The sequence below is a fragment of the Archocentrus centrarchus genome, chromosome 1 (assembly GCF_007364275.1).
Source record: "Archocentrus centrarchus isolate MPI-CPG fArcCen1 chromosome 1, fArcCen1, whole genome shotgun sequence".
NCBI lineage: Eukaryota > Metazoa > Chordata > Actinopteri > Cichliformes > Cichlidae > Archocentrus > Archocentrus centrarchus.
The window spans coordinates 20,860,725-20,881,726 of record NC_044346.1 but is presented as its reverse complement, the minus strand read 5'-3'; the positions used below and the strand labels follow the sequence as shown (position 1 = coordinate 20,881,726).

The 21,002-nt window shown below is 40.3% G+C and overlaps 1 protein-coding gene across 4 annotated transcripts in view; it reads left to right on the top strand.

The window, feature by feature from the left end:
• tbc1d1 (TBC1 (tre-2/USP6, BUB2, cdc16) domain family, member 1) overlaps positions 1 to 21,002 on the top strand; it is a 53,276-nt gene that overhangs the window by 22,207 nt on the left and 10,067 nt on the right. For 3 of the 4 annotated variants that reach the window (XM_030756999.1, XM_030757067.1, XM_030757193.1), the window contains 12 exons: positions 791 to 923; positions 1,080 to 1,171; positions 1,848 to 1,964; positions 2,191 to 2,313; positions 2,699 to 2,847; positions 3,148 to 3,408; positions 4,416 to 4,532; positions 4,859 to 4,972; positions 5,145 to 5,278; positions 11,668 to 11,853; positions 16,805 to 16,966; positions 17,766 to 17,924. In XM_030756999.1, coding sequence (XP_030612859.1) covers positions 791 to 923; positions 1,080 to 1,171; positions 1,848 to 1,964; positions 2,191 to 2,313; positions 2,699 to 2,847; positions 3,148 to 3,408; positions 4,416 to 4,532; positions 4,859 to 4,972; positions 5,145 to 5,278; positions 11,668 to 11,853; positions 16,805 to 16,966; positions 17,766 to 17,924 — 1,747 coding nt within the window. The remainder of the gene's footprint in view (positions 1 to 790; positions 924 to 1,079; positions 1,172 to 1,847; positions 1,965 to 2,190; positions 2,314 to 2,698; positions 2,848 to 3,147; positions 3,409 to 4,415; positions 4,533 to 4,858; positions 4,973 to 5,144; positions 5,279 to 11,667; positions 11,854 to 16,804; positions 16,967 to 17,765; positions 17,925 to 21,002) is intronic. The other variant, XM_030757132.1, reaches the window with a different exon arrangement.

Sequence of the window (21,002 nt, the reverse complement as noted above, 5' to 3'; positions counted from 1 at the left end):
CAACCCCCCCAAAAATCCCTTTACTTAATGCTAGCTGATTTTGTGGTGTGAGTATACTATACTTCTGGAAGGAGTCAGTCACTTGTTTTGTTAAACATCAGCTGCCACAGTTCATTTTACAACTTGTTAAAATGAGCATTACATAATGGAGCTGCAATTTTTATTCCCTGTTTTTCAGTGGCCAAGCTTTATTTCTTTTTGCCATGCTTTCCTGTTTGCAGCGTTAGATTTCCCTTTGACATTGTTAACGTCCTTGTACTCGCAGAGCGAGCTGTTCTGGTGGCTGAGAGGAGAGAAAAACAGCACACTGTACAGCCCCCAGGCTTCAGCTGTTAAAATTAAACTAAACAAAACTGATTTCATAAACCAAGAATCAATGAGTTGACACATATTGGGAAACATTTATTGCACAATAGCTTGTCAGCACAGATAACGCTACCTTCACTTCTGCTGCCTCTCCTCATCTTTGTGCATGTCTGTTCCACGCCCTGTGTGTTGGAGGAGCAGAGACCAACACACACATTGTGAAACACAGAGCAGCCAACTGGAAGAGGAACTCACATATGAAAATAAAAAGAAACAAGTACACAAAGACACTATACTACCAGATATTGTTCCCAGCTTCCAAGCTTAGGGGATTGGTTCCTTTGGTCTTTTATATGTTACACCCGGGCTGTCTGAATCCTTGTTTTCACTGGTACACTGCAGTTTCATGACAAAAACTTGTTTTGGTCATGTTTTCTTTTTTTATTTTATTGTAAAACAAAACAAGTTTATTTCACTGTTCTAGGTGGACGAGATCATGCTGACTTTGAAGCAAGCATTCTCTGTGGCTGCCCTGCACCAAAATGCAAAGACCCAGAGCCAGCAGTGTGACAGCTGCCCCATGCAGCAGCTCCACAGGCTTTGTGAGAGGCTAGAAGGTAAAAAAAACTGTCCTCAAAACTATAACTGGTGGTAGATTTACACTGGAGTCTGTGTATAGATATAAAATTGTCACACATAAATATATACAACTCTGTACACTTAGGGCTTGCTCGCAGTGTGTTACAGTAGCCTGTATTTTCTTGATTTTTCAGGTCTGCACCCATCTAAAACTAAACTGGAGCTTCAAAAATATTTGGCCACTTTGGATAATGATGAGCAAGCTTCAGTCTTTGAAAACACTATGGTAATGAGTCTGTTCTGTCTGTGGACCTGAAGAGCATGGTGGAAATTCCTTAATTTCCCCTTGAGGTGGCTGTAACTTCCAGTCAGCAAGGTCATCAAAGTTCATCATGAATAAATGAATGTGGATTCACAAGTTTTTCAAGGGGGATTCAGAGAGTCGTTACACATAATTTGAATATTTCTGCCACCTCATTTCTTAGTTTTGTCTTTATGATTCTTTTTCTCTCTCTGCCTTGCTTAGTGTTTTTGTTATTTTGGGAATTAAGTATTTCTAATTACTCTTTGGAATGAGGTTATTTCTCTTTGGGTCTGCTGGTGTTATTTATTCTAAGGATAGGCACATTAAAATGGACCTGCCAGGGTAAAATTGCAAGTAACATGTGGTGGTGGTGTAGCAAAACTGCAACACAACAAAGCTAAATGTGTCCTTATTAGTTCACTGTGGGTGTTTATGTACCTACATTTCACCACTTTTTGTTGAACTGGTGTAAAAATTATTTTGAAAAGAGGAAACTGTTCCAGATTGGTTCTCTTAAGCTTAGCAGCCTGCACAGTCTCATACTCATTGTAGTTATTATTTTAGGTTGAAAAGTTTCCAGGTTCCTATAATAATGTTTGCAAAATGTTTTATATACATTATCTATAAAAACTGATCAAATATAAACTTGTCTTTCCAGAGGGCTCGTCCTAAGAGTGATCAGGAAGAGAATGAGTTGGTAATGGCTTCTTTGAGGAATCTGTATGAGGAGAGACAGAAGACCCATCAGCACACACTGCCTAAGGAAAGCAAGCAGGTACTTTGTGGACACCTTTTACAGATACATGTACACTCCTGTAGCAGCTCACTTTTTTTTTCTTTTTTTTTTAACTTTCTACTTTCTCTGTTGAGGTTAAGTCCTACATCCTTTCTATTTTGTCAACATTAGTTCACTACGGCCATCATTGCGTCCCTCTGAGGACCTTCCTACTTCTCACTCTCTGTTGCTTTCTGTATCTTTTTCTGTCTCCACGTGTATGCAGGTGTGTGAGGATGTCGCTCCACCTGTGGAGGCACAGCAGCTGAGTAGCAGCCGGCAGCGACTCGAGGAGTTCAAGAGCCGAGCCAAGCGCTCTCTCACTGAGTCCCTGGAGGGCATCTGGAAGGTAACAGTGCTGTTTCTATTTTGGTTTATATGCAGTGATGCAGATGTACTGGTATGTGGATTTTGATGTGGAAAATGAATGTGCCATCCCATAGAAGCTAATGGCTGTTTATTACATAAGTGTGGGTACCTAATGATTTGGAAACTCCCGCTTTGAAAGATGCTACCTTCCTGCTATATCTTAATAATAATTAAGTCATTATGGAGCTTTTGCACATGCCAGAAATAGTGTTCAATTTTTCAATTTTTTGTAACAGTTTATATAAGTCTTTACATATACAGTATAGCAATAAGGCATTGGTTGGGAAGGGTGTGTGTCTTGGTTTCTGATCTTCGCTTACAGGTAAAAACCACGTGCATAACAATGGCATGTGTGTTCATGGCAGGGAAGCAGCAAAGCCAGAGCTCAAAGGGAGAACGGGGAGGGAAGTGAGAGCAGTTCTTCTATTTGTACTGTCAACAGCAGCCAGGACCAGCCCTGTTTAGATGATCCTTTGCCTGCTTCCACTCAACTGCGACCCACCAGCCCTCTCAGGTAAACATGTCTAAATGCACAGACTGACTCATATCTTGGGTCAAAGCACTCAGTGCTTTAAAAGTGAGAACTTGTTCTAGTGGTAGGGCAGGCCGTTCATAGGCTAGTAAAATAATGTTGTTGTACACCACCAGTGTGGGGCCTACAGCTTTTCTGATATATGCGCACAGCGTGGTGGTACATTGGATTAAGTTTACAATCATGTTATTTCTCTTACTATGTAGTACATATCATAAACTTGGGCTTGTGCGCACAATAATGCATTGATTCTTTTTATTCCTTTCCTCGTCATATCTTCAGGTGCCACAACTCAACAGGAGACCTGAAGCACATTGACACTTCTCTCCCTCTGTCACCCTCCTCCTCCTCTTTATCCGGCGATGCTCAGACACAGGGTTTCCGCCGCCGGGCCAACACTTTCAGCCACCCTACCTCCCAGTTCTCAGCTGAATACTCAGCAGAGCACATACTTATTCACCCACCACAGGACCATACTGCAGCTACCAAGCACAAGCTTGTACGACACTACTCCATCAGCACAGACACTCCCCACCAGAGCAAGTGAGTAGAGTGTGAGTGTTTGTGTGTGTGTGTGTGTATTTACAGATAGACTAGTAGATTTTTTTTTTTAGTTGATTAGTGGCGGTAATGTAAACAACAGTTTTAAATTTTATTTTGTGCTTCATTTTATACAGTTGACTGTAAAAAATGAGGTGACTTAATGAATATTATAAGCTCTCATAACATACTGGAACATATGAAAGAGAAATCTAGTGAAGGCAAGGGTTGGACATTAGTGTCTTCGGTGTGCAAGAAATTTCTTGTGAGTCAACTTGCTGCTATTAGAAATTTAGAAAAGATTGGTTCTAGTAATTTTTAATATAGCAGAGAGGCGTTTTCTAGCCCTGTCAGCCTGAAACCTCAGAATGAGGGTTGCAAATCCGTTTTGGAGAGTGTGTATGGATCTGTCAGTCTTGAGAAAAAGAAAATAAAAGTTTATGTGGTATTTGCAATTAGTACTGAAGCTGTGAGTGTTTTTGTGTAATACTGTGGCTATGACAACAAGGAACAAACAGTGCCATCTACTGTCAAACATCTTGAGTAGATTGTGCTTTGTTTGAGTTTTTAGTATCACGTGTTTTTTTTCAGTGTCAAAAGAGGCTGAAACCTAGAGATGGTTTACTGCATCATCACTGTCACTGTATTTCTTTTCACTCTCTCTCAGCCTACTGTAAACCCTTTTTCTGTTTTTCTTTTTTATTGCATGTTTCTTGACATTATACAGAGTTTGATGAAGGCATGTTCTATATGACTGATATCATTTTACAGAACAATGAAATGAAAACACAATATTCAATATTTTCATACATAACAAATATCACCACTAAGATGAGTTGCAAAGGCGACTGGAATAAGCAGCAGCCAAAAATTTATATGATGCGCAATCGCATGTTTTTCTTCTCGCTCTATATCTGTTACTCTTCACTCCTCGTTCTGTTTAAATACATTTGTCACAGCCCACAAATTTTTCCTCCTCTCATTCTCTCTGCATTTGCACTGATTCTCAGACATGTCCCATCCAACTCTACTCTTCCTCCTGCCCTTCCTTGCCCTTCGCCCCACTCTTCTCTCCTCCTTCATCCTCCTTCCTCACCTTCTTCTGGAGCCCGGCTCAGTAAAAGAAGGTGAGAATCTGGTTTTCAGTTTAACTAATGTTTTTCTTTGTGTTATTTGCTCTCATATAAACTTTCCATACCTTCTCTTAGTCTTTTTTTTCTGTGTTTTTTCTGAAACTCCCCATTCAGACAGAGACATGCTAAATGTATCACTCATTTATAATCGCTCAGCTGTTTTCAGCTTTTTCCACCTTAGCATGTCACGACAGAAATGTGGCATGCTTCTGGTGATATTGATGGAATTTCTTCCAGGCTGCATGTCTCTGTGTGGATGCGAGTCCACGATTGGTCTTTCATTTGTTTTTGCCTTCTTTTTATCACCGCCTCCATCTCAGTCCTCTGGGAGGTCTCCGTGCTCGTCTCCACTCCTCTTCATCTGTCCCTAATTTTCTGAAATTTCCATTTCTGGCCACTGTCCAAGAGAATGATTGTCCTGAGCCAAAGAACAGGTACACACACACGTACTAAAAAAATTATATCTGTTATTAAGAGCATAGTAATAATCTGTACTTCTGGTTCTGTACACATACATGCATACGTGTATGTGTAAAAAGTAATCTATCTAGTGAATAAGGCCACATCTGTAACTACATCTCTGTACGTGGGTGTTTGTGTTCTCAGTGATGTAGTGGTGCTTTCTACATCAAGTGCAGCTTGTGATGTTGGGGAAAGCCCTCTGCGCGGCCACCGCCACTCATGGAGGCAGCAGATCTTCCTGCGGGTTGCTACGCCTCAGAAAGGCACAGACTCCATCGGTAAGTAGAGAGACACACTTACTGAAGTTTAAACTTTTGAAATCACGGTTTATGACCATTTCACTTCACGCTGGACTGCTCGATCATCTGTGGCTGTAGACAAACCTCAGTCATACTCTGGTGTCATCATGCTGTAAAAAGCATGGTTTTGTGTGATGTTTTTCCAGGTTATGCAAATCAATATTTTTTTTCTCCCATGTCTAATGTAAATTGTAATTTTTTTAATGCACTTTTTGGCATGAAAAGATCAGCTTAAAATAATTTTCTGCATTATTAATGAACAGATAATGAACAGAGTTAATCATTTAGTCATTTCAACATTATCCAAGCTTATTGAGAACAAAAAGGCTGACAGCTCCTTAAAAAGCTGAAAGTAAAACACACTCCATAAAGAGTGTGCAGTTTTCTTTTAAATTTTTTTACCATTATTAAAAATGATAAACTGGGGCTAATATAAATTATGGTGACTGTGAAGTTTATAATAAATCATTTTTAAGCATATAGATTAATTTATATATGTGTGTTGATGCTCATTTATTCATATTAGCCCAGCCATTAAGGAGGCGATGGGTACATTCATACATACATACATACACTACAATGCATTTTTATTTATTTATTTTTACCTAATTTTTGCATACAAAGTGAGGCTGCGGGTATTTAAAGTTATTACATACTGTAAGATTCAGGCATCAGACTCAAATCTGTTTGTGTGTCATTAATTGCTGTATTTTTATAGACATTTAAGTAAAGCATGGAAGAGCTCTGATACTAGAGTAAAAAAGCAGCAAACTGAAAGAAAGTCAGACTGTGTGTGCACACTGCTGAGTAAAGATAAGCAGTTTACATTGTGGACAGAGCTTTGTGTAGAAATGTAACAAAAAATTTGCAGCGCTGCAAGCTGCTTAGCTTGCTGTAAAAAGTTACTTGGCTGCCTGTAATACTCAAAACAAGACTCATCGTTGTGTGCACTGAACACAACGATGTGAAGTTTGTGGGGCTCTGCTGTAAGCATGTGGGGTGACAACGCAGTGATGAGCTACAGGACAAGGCCAAAGCTTTGGCAGCGTGCTCACAGCTTGGAGACGTCCACTGTTCCCACTTAAGCACTCATATTGTCTCCCCCAGCCGTTTCACATAAATGAACACTCCAAGCACACCAGTCATTTTTTTTCTTCAGTTAAGTCTGATGCAATTTCAAGTACTTTGCCCGCTTCAGAAATTCATGTGATTTGTTTAAATACTCCTTTAACCTCTTTGCAATTTGAATCTGAAGAGGAAGCTCCTACATGTGCAAGAAGGCCAGCTGTTAAAATAATTGATGTGTTTGAGTTGCAAAGTTGACACTGCACCACTTCAATAAGCTGTTATTACACTGTTATTAAGTCTGGTCCTGCTGCAGAGACAAAGCCTTTCCACTGTGTGTCACTCTTTCATTTAGTCTCATGGTAAGGACTCTCCGAAGAGAGGAAGGCAGCAATGGATACCTTTTACCATTAAAAAAAAAAAAAAAAAAAAAAATTAAATTATCATCAGCACTCATTACAGCAGAACTGTTTTGGGGAGGCAATAGAGTTACTGTTTTTTTAAGGATTTATGCACAAATGTCTTACTGGACATCATGCATTATATATTTACATTATGAAGTTAACTACTGATTCTTTTTAAATATATGGTTGGAATGAATTGGTTATATTAATGATCAGTAAGTTGATCAGTGAACTGAACAAGTGGAGTCTGTGGGATCTTCGTTCTTCACACTAAAGTGACACCTTCCAAAGCGTAAGTGCAAAACAAAAAGTTTATACTGGATTTGTGTGTTCTTTTGTTTGTTTTTTAACAAATCCAGTATCAGCACTAGATATTTTATCCTGGTGGAGTGTTACTTTTTTTTTCTTCCATTTTTGGCCACAGGGGCTTTTATCGATAGTATAGAGAGACAGGAAATGGGGGAAAGATACGGGGGAAGACACGCGGGCAAATTGGCAACAGGCCGGGACGCGAACCTGCGCCGCCCGCACCGCAACGCGGCGTGTGCAATGTTTGAAAATGAAGATATACCTAAAAGCTTGAACAGCTTGAGCAAACAGAAATAATTGTTGCCTGGGGATTGACAGGTCTGTCAGATGTCTTCGAGGTGTGACAGCTACAAGCAGAACGTCTTTTTTTTTTATCGATAGCGAACAGTTGCTTTGATTTCATATAACTTTGAAATGTCACTCACCCATCATATTGCAAGATACAGTATGTTGACACAAAAATGCGTCAGCTCGTCGAGATGTCCTAATCATGCTTGTGCTTGCATGTCTTCAGATTCTGTGTTGTAATTATATGTATGGTGTGCCTAGGACAGAAGAAGTGTTGACAGTTGAGATAGTTGGGCTTCTTACAGTGTAATGCCTGTAAGTACGTTGGTCAGAACAAAAGCATAGCAGGAAAAGCGTGATCCACATATGCTTATATTAAACCATTTTCTCACATAGTGACCTTTATTTATGAAAAGAAAGGGAGTTTTCTTTAAAAGTTTTCTTTATTTTGTATTTGAGGTGGTTTTTTTTTTTGGTTTTTTTTTTTGTTATTACTGCACTTGAATTAACAGGGTATATACTGTTTCTTTCAGTAGCATGCATTGAACCTTACTCTTCGGTTTTGTTTTTTTCATGATTTTTTTTTTTTTGTCTAGTGAGTCCTTGATTCATCAGCGAATTGTTGCACTGCTGCTTTTCAAAAAGGCACTGAAAGTAACGAGTTTCACTAGTTATTAACTTTGATGCAACTTTGTTGTTCTGTGCAGGGAAATTAATAAAACATTAACTAAAGACCCTTAAGCTATGGCACAAAACCTGAGTGTCTTTTTGTGATGTTACCACTGGGGGGTGCCAAAGCTTCATCTACCAAGATTTCCATATTGTTAAGTAATACCTGCCTGGTGTACTTTCAGCAGTGTTTTAATTTGCACAAAGGTGGTATTCTTCTCAGAGGTAGTAACATTATGTAGTTTTCCTGTTATTACATTGACTCCTGTACACACCTCACTGAATTAAAATCATCTTGGTATGTTGGACTAATGTGACTGTTATTCATTTTCACTCTGAATTTGCAAAGATTGGTGAAGTATACAGTAGGCATGCATAAAGCTTCCCTTTAATTAAAGCATGTTAAATGTTTCAGTTAATGAAATGCATGTCCAAAGTTTAGTTTGACACTCAACTGCCAGCAAGTACAGGGAAAAACAGGGCTCTTTGTAGGTCAGTGTGATGGGCTTTGTCCTGGCTGAATGCAGTGCTAAATTTGTTGGGTGTGTATTTATGTGTGTGCGTACTTGCATGAGGTCATGGGCGTGGTGTGTGTGTGTGTGTTGGAAGTGGCAGTGTTTCGAGATCATGTTGACAGTCCATACACAGACAGCGCCAGAGGAAAGCGCCAGCTTTGTTGACCCACTTTGCATGGTGTGTGTGTGTGTGTGTGTGTGTGTGTGTGTGTGTGTGTACTGCAACCTGGTTCTGACCAAGTTGTTTGCACAGGGAGTGGATTGTGCCACTTTGTGCAAGAATAAGTGTGTAAGAGAGTTTTCATGTAATGATGAAGAATATGCAGTGCCGTTAGTATTAGAGTTACAGTGTGGGAGTGGGGAATTAATGTCATCAAGGATTGCAGTTTTTCCACCTAAAAGTGAAATCGTCACCAGTCTCCTGCTCAAATGGGGCAGCGGTCTCTCTCTAGCCAGATGCATGAGTCTGTTAATAGAGTTCAGTGTGTCTGAGTGTCTTTCTGTGTGTGTCAGACATGAGTTTGTCTTCACTTCTTTTATAACTAAAGAGCCACAAGTTTGTGTAGTGACTTGGCTGGTTTCAGCATGTCTTGGAAACACTATGATACAGATAATCAGTCCACAAATGTGAAACCTGTTTTACACAAAGAACACTATTGTCATGTGTGCGTGTGTAAGTGTTTTCTGTTGTATTGAAAAGTTGAGCTCGACATATTTTTGTTTTTCCTCAGAAGACTATTTGAAAAGATAAGCATCAGATGTACATACCTAAGTTATGCTAAGGTGTGTGTGTGTGTGTGTGTGTGTGTGTGTGTGTGTACGTGTGCACGTGTGCGCGCGCGCATGTGTGTGTGTTAGTGATCAAACTCAGTGGTGATATTCCTGCAAACTGAAAGAGAAGTGCTATCTGGATAGTTGGTATGTCCTTCCTCTAAACAACACAGGGTATTTTGAGGTTTGGGATCCACCCTGTACTTTGAGGTGGAGTCACACAAACACTTTTTTTTTTTTTTTTTAATTCTCTGTGTGTTGCACCCAACTGTGTCAAATACATCTATGTTTAGCGTTTTCTTTTTGTTTTGCATGAGTGTCCGTGAGATTGAAAGAGAGAGGTCTGAAAGGCTACACACGTGTGTGTGTGTGTGTGTGTGTGTGTGTGTGTGTGTGTGTGTGTATGTATATATGTATAGATAGATAGATAGATAGATAATATGTATGTGTGTGTATGTATGTGTATATGTATATATATATTAGGGGTGGGACTCGATTAAAAAAATTAATCGAATTAATTACAAGCTTTGTAATTAATTAATCGAAATTAATCGCATTTTAATCGCATTTCAATATTTAACATGATAAATATTAATTTAAGTTTGGTTGATGAATAAATCAATATACATAAGCTTAAACTTCAAAATTTTGTTTATTTTCCCACCAGTCTACTACACAGACCAACGAAGGGTGGAAGTGCTCCTGTGATAAGCAAACACCTGAAATTAAAGTTAAGCATCATAACTGGATAGTTTTATTCAACATTATTGTCTCACTTAATATAGTTGGAAATTAATCATTAGCTCAGCTGTATTCCTTGATGTTGAAATGTGTTACGCTTGTTTTAACAGCTTATTTTGAATTAAAGATTTAAAATTAAACCACAAAAAGGAGAAAAAGTTCGTTTAACAGCTGCTTTTACACAGCTGTGCTTCGCACTCACGGTTGCTAGGCGACATGAGCTACGCAGAGGTGACGGCAGCTGATATGAAGGTTAGCCGCTCACTTCCGGCCTTTGTGGTGTTCGTGGGCTGCGAAAGACGTGGGCCGGGTCCTTCGCAGGATGCGGCCCCTAATTTGGACATTGTGCGTCGATATAATCTGTATGCCGGGAACTCGCGCACTGAGAAACGTTCCACGGTGCAAAGTGCGATTAAAATGCGTTAAAATTTTTAACGCGTTAATTTCCCTGTAATTAATTAATCGAAATTAACGCGTTAAAGTCCCACCCCTAATATATATATATATATATATATATATATATATATATATATATATATATATATATATATATATATATATATATATAGTATAAAACTTTCCCTTCTTCCAACTTTCCCTTCTTTTCTTGCATTTTCTCTGTGCTAATGGTGAAAGAATCATAATACATGTAACTAAGGTGCCGTTTACACGAAGCTGTTTTCACTGGAAACTGTCGTTTTGATGCGTTTCAGCCTTTCATTTACATGATGGCGTTTCAGAAACAATCCGCGTTTACACGATGACGTGAACCGATGGAAACGATGAAAACGATGTAGTTCCCATGCCAGGCCACAAGTTGGCGTTGGTTTTCTCTTTGCAAAGTTTGTTTATGCAAGACGCGCATGCGTGGAGTGACACAGTAGGTAGTGCGGCAAATTGTTAATTACTTACAAAACGGCCAATGTGAGAGGTTTTGTGTGGACTGACGATGAGGTTGGATCGCTGGTGCACACAACGCTGAATTACAAAACGGTAAAAACACAAGAAAAGCATAAGAAGCACTCGTGAATCCGCGAGTACTGTTTGTCAATTTGCACGTGCGCGAAAAACTGTGGCCGTCGCAACCATAGTGCGCATGTGCGAGTCGAGCGTTTTCAAATCACCCCGGTTTCAAGTGTTTACACGAGAACGCAAGCCGGTGCGTTTCTGAAACGACATCAAAACAACACCGTTGTCGTGTAAACGCAAGGCCGAAACGCATCAAAACGACGCCGTTTCAAAATGAAAATGGTCTCGTGTAAAACCAAAACTGTGGGTGTGAATCTCGAAGAAAGATCCGTGGTTCTTAAACATCGAGTAATCTGTTAGTCCGCAAGAAATAACGTGAATGTGCTGTACATAAATGGTTTTTATTAATGGGCTGCTAACTCCAGAAAATATACATTTTTACATCTTTTTAAATATTAGATTTTTTTCCCAATTGTTTTTATTTTAAATTGAAATGATTTGGTTTGGGATTTTAATGAATACTCAACAAAACTAGTCTTATAGGTCCACCCACCACTTATCCTTTTCAGGGTCATTTTTATATTTAAGATGTCAGTTCCTCTAAAGTAATGCGATAATCTTTTAAATGTCTTTTGAGATCGAGGTGATGCCTGTCAAGTGGTGGGCCAGATCGTGAGTGGAGGATCTGGGGAATCGGGCATGAGACCGGTCCCTGAGGAGACAAAGAAGAGAAGCAAAGAGGAGCTGAGGGATCTCTGGAAGAAGGCCATCCTGCAGCAGATTCTGCTGCAGAGGATGGAGAGAGAGAACCAGAAGCTACAAGGTGAGCTGGATGAATCAATGAATTAAAAAAAAAAAAACAAAAAAAAAACCAGACACAACAAGCCCACACTGGCTTTTGAGATTTATTCTTGTGTTTGCGTTCAACTCCTAATACATTTGTGCATAAATCCTTAAAAAAAAATAAAACTCTAAACAGAAATTCAAATAAACTTCACTACAGTGAGCCGTATAATCTAACTTTACAATCACATTTCACTGTCTTGGTGCCCAGCCCATGAACTACGCAGCAGCTAGTCGAGCATCCTGTTGATGTAGATTCAAAATGTCCACATCAAAATTAAATGCACACAATAAAGTGCCACATGATGTGCCAAATGAATCTGAATCAGAAGCCTTTGTTGTCATCAAACATAGGTGCTTAGCAAAATTGTGATTTATCATAATGGGAAAGTGTATTTCATTAGCCCTTAACTCTGAAATTATTGAGCCACATTACATTTTACTGTCTGAATTCACGCCGTCTTCATAATAACAAGAAGGCAGTGTTTGTTTCATCAGGTAGTTATTGACAACACGATGATTTGTTTCTCAGGCAGGATGAGTCTCCCTTTAAGACGCTGGCAACTCACCTTTCCAAACGTAGACTCACAAAGCTTGGCAAATTGGGTGCACACCTGCTTTTCTTTGCTTAAAAATGTAGACCACAAATGAACAAGTTATATAACATGTTATCGGGTGTGTGTGTGCTCAAAATTGTTTGCTGGTAGGCACATCTAAGGGTGTGCCAAGTGCACCACCTTTTTCCTGACCCAGTTGGCTCATATTTACATGCGATGTGTCATACCTCTACCTGTATTTACAAACAAGCATGCGGTTATACAGCCGTGTGTGTTGGCCAATACTGATGGAAGAAAAAATACAGTTGGGACCACCGCCTCACAGTTCAGCCTCACATTGATCATACCGTACACACCAATCCAAACACTGCCAGCATACGGCGGCTTTCTTGGCGCACTGTCGTTTTACTGTGCTTTATTCTCCCACAGTGTGCACTCCACCTTTCTGTCCGTTATTTGTCAGGGTGGTGCCCAACTCCTTATCCTCCATTCTATCAGTTTATCTGTCTCACTACTGGCTGGTTTGTGGGTCAGCTATGAAAATGTGTGGTTTATCCTATCCTGTTGTGTGTTATCAAGGGTGGAGTTTTCCGGCAACAGAGAAAGGGAGAGAAAATAAAGTAGGAGACAAGGAGAGGTTGGGCAGAGGAGAGACTGAACGCTAGCTGGGCTGCTGCCAGTGTGCCACTCCTGATTGACTAGACGCTGCTTGCTCTAAACAGATAAGACAGACGGCACAGCCGCAGCATCTATTCTTACACTGGGTGTGTCAGGTGTCTGCTCCATCCAAGTTTTCTGCCATTATTGTCTAGATCACACCTTCCAGGTCATTCCACTACATTTGTGGTGGAATGACCTGGAAGGTGTGATCTAGACAATAATGGCAGGTCATTCCACTACATTTGTGATATACAGTGGGGAGAAATAAGTATTTGATCCCCTGCTGAATTTGTCAGTTTCCTCCTTTACAAAGAAATGAACAGTCTCTCATTTTTATGGTAGTTTCATTTTAATGGAGAGAGACAGAATATCAACCAAAAATCCAAAAACAACACCTTGCATAAAAGTTATAAGTATTTGATCCCTTACAACCAACTGGAATTTTGGCTCCCACAAGTTGGCTGTGTGGCCATGTGGCACACAGATTACAATCAATCAGTCAATCAATTACAGATACTTGTGATGTCAACTCATTGTGTGTATAAAGCACACCTGTCCACAGAATCAGTTTCGTACATTCCAACCTCTCCAGCACCATGGGCAAGACCAAAAAGCTGCCAAAGGAGATAAGGGACAAGATTGTAGACCTGCAAAAGGCGGGAATGGGCTACATGACCATCAGCAAGAAGCTTGGCGAGAATGTGACAATTGTCAATCCAATTATTCGGAAATGAAAGAAATCTAAAATGACCATCAATTGCCATCAGTCTGGACCTGAAGATCTTGCTTCATGGGGTGAGGGTGATCACAAGAAAGGTGATGGATCAGCCCAAAACTACATGGTAGGAACTTGTTAATGATCTGAAGGCAGTTGGGACCACAGTCACCAAGAACACCATTAGTAACACATTATGCCATAATGGATTGAAATCTTGCAATCCCTGCAAGGTCCCTCTGCTCAAGAGGGTACATGTACAGGCCCATCTTAAGTGGGCCAGTCAACATCTAAATGATTCAGAGAAGGCTTGGGAGAACGTGCTGTGGTCAGATGAAACCAAAATCAAGCTCTTTGGCATCAACTTGACCCACCTTGTTTGGTGGAAGGGAAAATGCTTAGTATGATCCAAAGAACACCACCCCCACAGTCAAGCACAAAGGTGTAAACATTATGCTTTGGGTACAAGATGACTTCAGCACATTGAGGGGCCAATGGATAGGGCCATATACCATTAAAATCTTGGATGAGAACCTCCTGTGACATGTGACAGACACGACAGAGTCTGGAGACGCCGTGGAGAGCAATCTGCTGCCTGCAACATCCTTCAGCATGACCGGTTTGGCAGTGGGTCAGTAATGATGTGGGGTGGCATTTCTTTGGAGGGCCGCACAGCCCTCCATGTGCTCGCCAGAGGTAGCATGACTGCCATTAGGTACCGTGATGAGATCCTCAGACCCCCTTGTGAGACCATATACTGGTGCGGTTGGCCCTGGGTTCCTCCTAATGCAGGACAATGCTAGACCTCATGTGGCTGGAGTGTGTCAGCAGTTCCTGCAAGATGAAGGCATTGAAGCTATGGACTGGCCCGCCCGTTTCCCAGACCTGAATCCGATTGAGCACATCTGGGACATCATATCGCGCTCCATCCACCAACATCACGTTGCACCACAGACTGTCCAGGAGTTGGTGGATGCTTTAGTCCAGGTCTGGGAGGAGATCCCTCAGGAGACCATCCGCCACCTCATCAGGAGCATGCCCAGGCATTGTAGGGAGGTCCTACAGGCACGTGGAGGCCACACACAATACTGAGCCTCATTTTGACTTGTTTTAAGGACATTACATCAAAGTTGGATCAGCCTGTAGTGTGTTTTTCCACTTTAATTTTGTGTGTGACTCCAAATCCAGGCCTCCATTGGTTAATAAATTTGATTTCCATTGATGAATTTTGTGTGATTTTGTTGTCAGCACATTCAGCTTTGTACAGAACAAAGTATTCAATGAGAATATTTTATTCATTCAGATCTAGGCTGTGTTATTTGAGTGTTCTCTTTATTTTTTTGAGCAGTGTACTTATTTCAATCAACAACATGCAAATCAATTTCTAATTTTTATGTAGTGGGTTTGTTGTGGATTTTTGGCTGATATTCTGTCTCCGTTTAAATGAGACTACCATAAAAATTAGAGACTGTTAATTTCTTTGTAAGTGAGCAAACTTACAAATTTAGCAAGTGATCAAATAATTATTCCCACCCCTTTCATAATGTTTCATAAAAAAGTGTCCAGACCGCTTGAGATGTTCTTTATCTGGTGTTGTTTCAAAAAAGTGTTGTTCTGTAAGTTCAGAGCAACATTAAAATAACACATTCTCAATTTTGTTTAATAAAACTGTGCTGTTAGTCTAATTGCTCAAGTTTTTTATACTCCATACAGTTTTTTTCTGCTGGTTAGCCTTACACCTCTTTTTCCCCATTCCCTGGAAGGTATCAGAGCTGGCTGCGATTTGTGGCCTTCTGTCTCCGGCCTCTCCTGTAATGATGTCACTCTCATGAGCACAGCCAAGTTGCAGCTTGTCACTGGGTGGACACCACATTTGACCGGAAAGGGTGGGGGGGCGTCCACAGGGGGAGAGGGAAAGTGCGGTCGGCGGACAATACAAATGTGGGATTGACTGAGAAGACGTCTCGGCAGAAAACAGAGAAGAGCTTGGGTTGTGGGCTAAGAGATTAGGGGTGGGGAGAGAGGAAGGGTGTTGTCAAAAAGAGAGGAACAGATGAGGGGTGCTGGGTGTGCCCTCACCTTCTTTGATCACTGCTGTCAACATGTTGCAACGGAATTCACAGTTTGTGTTTTTCTGTTTTTTCTGTAAACTGTACTAACCTGAAAGTCCAGTGGGAGGGTCTCCTCTGTGCTGTGAAATTTCATACATCAATGGGGGTGTTGTAATTATAAACGTCCCTAGTTATTAATAATTAGAAAATTTGTGTCTCCCTTTTTTTTTTTTTTTTTTGCTGTAAAAATTAAGGCGTCCTCAGGGTATTCTCTGACTATGGGTCATAAACAAGAGCTAAAACTGTTTGATAGCTTAGAGCAACACTTTGTTCTTGCTGAGGGATCCATTGAGAATTCCAGCCACATGATGTTATGGAGGGTCAGACAGACAGCTGTGGTCCTGTGTTCCTTTGACAGAAGAAAAAGAATCTAGTGACAGCAAAGTTTCTATGATCGTCATGGTTAACCACAGTGGATTAATGTGGCAATCTGAAAGCAATGTAAAGGGTACTTTTGCTGGAACAAACCTGAAGAGTTGCCCTAAGCTCACTCTTTAGCAACTTTCTGTTTTGTTTCTTCCTCTTGTCATCTGTATCTTCTGACCTTTGCAGAGAAGGGTATTAATGCAATGCAGATGCATTTTTCTGCTCACTGCTGTCAAAGCTTGCCACAACAAAGAGTGTATGAAAGTCATTATTAGTAATTTATGAAAGTGCACGCATACAATGTGAACCTCATCTTCACTATGCAAAACAAAACTGAAATTACAGCACATAATGTACAGCACACGTTTATCATGATAGATGAGCTTAAATAGTTCTCAGAAACACCCACAGTTCCCAGGCTGTTAGAGTCCCAACACCTCAGCTCCACCGCACAACGAGTCTGCAGTAAACACAGTGTTGGCACATTTTTAACAATCACTGTCTGTGTATTTATGCTTGTAGCCTCAGAGAATGATCTGCAGAACAAGCGCCTGAAGTTGGACTATGAAGAAATCACTCCATGTCTGAAAGAGGTCACTGTGGTGTGGGAGAAAATGCTGGGAACACCTGGGAGGGCAAAGGTCAAATTTGACACTGAGACCATATATACAGCAGTTGCACAAGGTACATACTTGGCTCCACGAATACCTACTGTATATCAGTTCCTCTTGGAAATGTTTGTTCTTCTTAAAATCAGCAGAGATTTGCAAATATTGACCAAATCTTAATGCACAAAGCTCCAAATTTGTAACTTATCTTTCTGTTTTTCAAAATACAGCAAACGCAAGAAGACTGAATTCCATGAAGTATTTTGCTCACTGTTTTTGTGCACAGTGAAATCCATGTATATTCCCTTTGACATTTTTATCTCTAGTGCGTGTCTCTAATCGTCAGGCCTTTTTGTTCTGTCCATTTTCTAGTATCAGCATGTTCTGCACTGTGGACAGGAAGGTTATCTACTGTGCACATGCCCTCGAACAGCGAGTCCAACACACATATTTACACACAGAAAGGTCACCATATAACAAATAGCAGTCTAAGAACCTGGTGAATTAGGGATACGAGCTGGATACTCCATCCAAGAGTACATTTTTCATTAATAAAGCTTTGTGATTTGGTCTTGTTTTTATTAAAAATTAAATTTTATCTAATAAAATTAAAGCTGACAAATTAACAATGATTCAAAATATCAGTAAATTAAAATTATGATTGAGGCACTTATAGAATCCTTGTAATCAAGGAAAAATATTTTCAAATATACTAAACTTTGCTCTTGCATGAAGAGTTTTTTTGGAAAAATTTGGAAAATTTGTCTTTAAATCTCTCTATTTCTGGCTCAATTTATTTCTGTGTCAGTGTGATTAGCATTCTGTACCATCTTTTGCGCTGATCACCCTCTCCCTCCTGTATCATAATCTGACAGGCGTCCCGAGGCAGCACCGAGGTGAGATCTGGAAATTTCTCTCTGAACAAAACCGGCTCACACAGGCAGTCCCTTCCCGACCCCCTTCCAATCACACCCCATACAAAGAGCTGCTGAAACAACTCACCTCACAGCAACACGCCATCCTCATAGACCTGGGTAATACACACACGCACACACATGGATGGATAGTTAACACTCAGGGTTAAACTGGGTGTGGGCTATCTAAATCAATGTCGTCAACCTTACAGCACTGATTTTTCAACAATGTGCATATATTATGAATCACAGTCTTATTCAAACAATAAATAAAATGTTTTTTTACTTAGTTAGGTTTAATAACTTTTGAGTAATTGCAGCTGTATAAAATATAGCAACCTGCATTGGGTTTCCTGAACAGTCTCTTTGCAGATCAGCCTCCTTTTTTTCCTCAGTCACAGATGGCATGGATTGATAGATGGCAGTTTAACCTAAACATTTTGTTTTAGAACTTAATGGAAGTTGGTCTTGTTTTAGATAAGACATATTTTTACTAAATGCTGTGTAGATGCTGGAGATGAGCTAGCTAACAGATATATATAAGTTCAAGTTTAACGGTCAACTATGACCTCAGTCACATTAGAGACCAGTTGGTGAGCCTCTGGAAACCTTTGTTTGCTAAGGAAAAAGGTGTATTCCTGAATTGCTTGGCTGGTTGCTGACCGTGGCCAGGTGAAATTGGACTTAAACAGGGAGCTGTGCCAGTTACTTGCAGCTAGTAGTTACTAGTGAAACTGTGAAAAGCAACCTGTCACCAGCTGGGAGGAGGGGGAGAGTGGGCAATTTTAACTAGCGACTGGTCATTGTCAGGAGGTGACAGAGGCCTAACTAGCGAGGTTTGGGGAGAATATTTCAAATTATACCATGGCTGGGAGCAAGCTAGTCTGATAATTTCCTAGTAAATGAGTTTACTTTTTAATGTAGATTTTTATGTTAATGCTGATTAACATGTTCATTAATTTATTGATGTTTCCTCCTTTACTGGTAGCCTAACAGTCATTCTTATATGTAATGATGACGCACAGGAAAGTACACTTGCAGAAAGGTTTTATTCAATTGTTGGCTTCGCACGCTCCTTCTGCACTGATGTCATTGTATGTGCTACAAACCCTCCCAACACATTAGAAATCCCATTTATTATCCCTGTTTATTACAAGGGATAATTTATCCCTTGTATTTATTGTAACAGGTTGCAAATTGCGTATTGAAAAACCTTTTGAGTGGCAGTCAACAATTTCTGTAATTGTTCCTAATAATAATAATAATAATAATAATTTTGATAACAATAAAAAGAACCCTATCATATTTAAATATGCCTGCTTTCTCCATCATCATCTTTTGACTTTTTTCTTATTTAAGCTTTTTTACATTTGGCTCACTCCCTGAAAGTCTTACTTAAACCACTTGCAGATGCACATTAGCAGTTTTCCATGACCTTGGACTTGATCCTTTAGCTTTCAAGCCCAATCAGGAGCATGCTTGTTTTCTTCAGACACAGGGTTGTGCATCATGAATTTGCCCCCTGTGGTTAGACGGTCAATGTCGAGTTCTCCTGTAATGCCCTGAGGTGTCTCAGGGAGAACATTCAACACAAACTGTCTGAATTGCAGTGTGCGCCCTCTTTTCTTGGAAATAATAGTAATACATTTTATTTGTAAGTGCCTTTCTAGACACCCAAGGACACTTTACAGAGATAGGTCAAAAACAAAATCACAGATGATACATAAAGGCACAGAATAAGAAATAAAATGGAATAAAAACATCCAAATAAACTAAAGTGAGGAGGCTGTCGTGAACAGATGAGTTTTGAGTTGTGATTTAAAGGCAGGAAGAGAATCAATATTCCAGATGTCTGGTTGGTGACGGTTCCAGAGTTGGGAAGCAGTGCAGGAGAAACCTTTGTTCCCCATGGTGCTGAGGCAGGCAGAGGGCACAGTGAGGTGGAGGGAAGAGAAAGGATGGAGGGAGCGGGAAGACGTGGTAATGTGAAGGAGACTGGATAGATAAGGGAGGTTGTGGATGGCCTTGAAGCCAGTGGAGTTGCTGTAGGACTGAGGTGAAGTGGTGAAATGAGGGGGTTTTGTTGATGATGCGAGCGGCTGACGTTTGGACCATTTGAAGCTTCTGGAGGGATTTGTGAGGGAGGCCGAAGAGAAGAGAATTACAGTAATCAATAAAGCAGATAAGACTGTGAACAAGGATGGAAGTGATGTGCGAGGAGAGGGAGAGGAGGAAATGATTAATGTTTCATAGATGAACGTATGCAGACTGAAATGATAAAGTGCTGTCAAGGATGACACCTAGACTCTTAACCTGAGGGGAGGGGGAAGTGAGTAGCTGTTAATTATGAGGGAGAAACTGTCGTCTTTGGATAGGGTGGATTTTGTTCTGATGGAGAGGAACTCGGTTTTAACACTGTTTAGTTGAAGGAAGATTGAGGTGAACCAGGATTTTCTTTCAGATAAGCATGTGGTGAGGGAGGAGGGTGGGAGTGAAGAGTTTGGATTTGATGGATAAGTAGAACTGCACTTTTTTGGCCACACCAATATTGTCATTGCACATCTCCCACTCCAATTGCCAGGTTTGGCTCCTCACGACTTCTTTTACTTTCCCATTTGAAGTTTGAATCAAAGAGTTGCTGTTCTGACATTGTATATCGCAGATTCTCGCCTTCAGGTACTCCGAATGAGACTTCCAGGGAGTGAGCCAAACATAACAGGAGCATGCTGAAAGGAGTATAAAGAGATAGCCTTTAATGATTTAACACTAGTATTTACTTAGAGAGTCAGGCCTCCAATTCTCTTTGTGGTCACACCTTGTACATCTATAAGCTATAATATAGGTGAGCACACGAGCCTCTCTAATCCCCTTGTTTGGCGCTTCAGTCAGCATGCATAACAAGCATAGTTGCTACTTTGTAGCTACAGTGGGCAGGAATGTGGTTGTCTCATAAAGGGAAAATTCAGATTTTAGTAAAACTCATTTAATGAGTTATTTCAATTAATCAATTCATCAGTCTCTTTCTTTTTCCCTGAATCTACAGTTGATTGTAATACAGCGGCAGTGTGACGTTTATAAGAAATAGTTCTTTAGCGAGTACAGTGAAAAATGTAAAATTCCTTCCTTGTAGTACTAAGAGGTCAACTGTATATACTGAACACCACACAAACTGCGTATTCTGTATTTTATTTGCCAAAC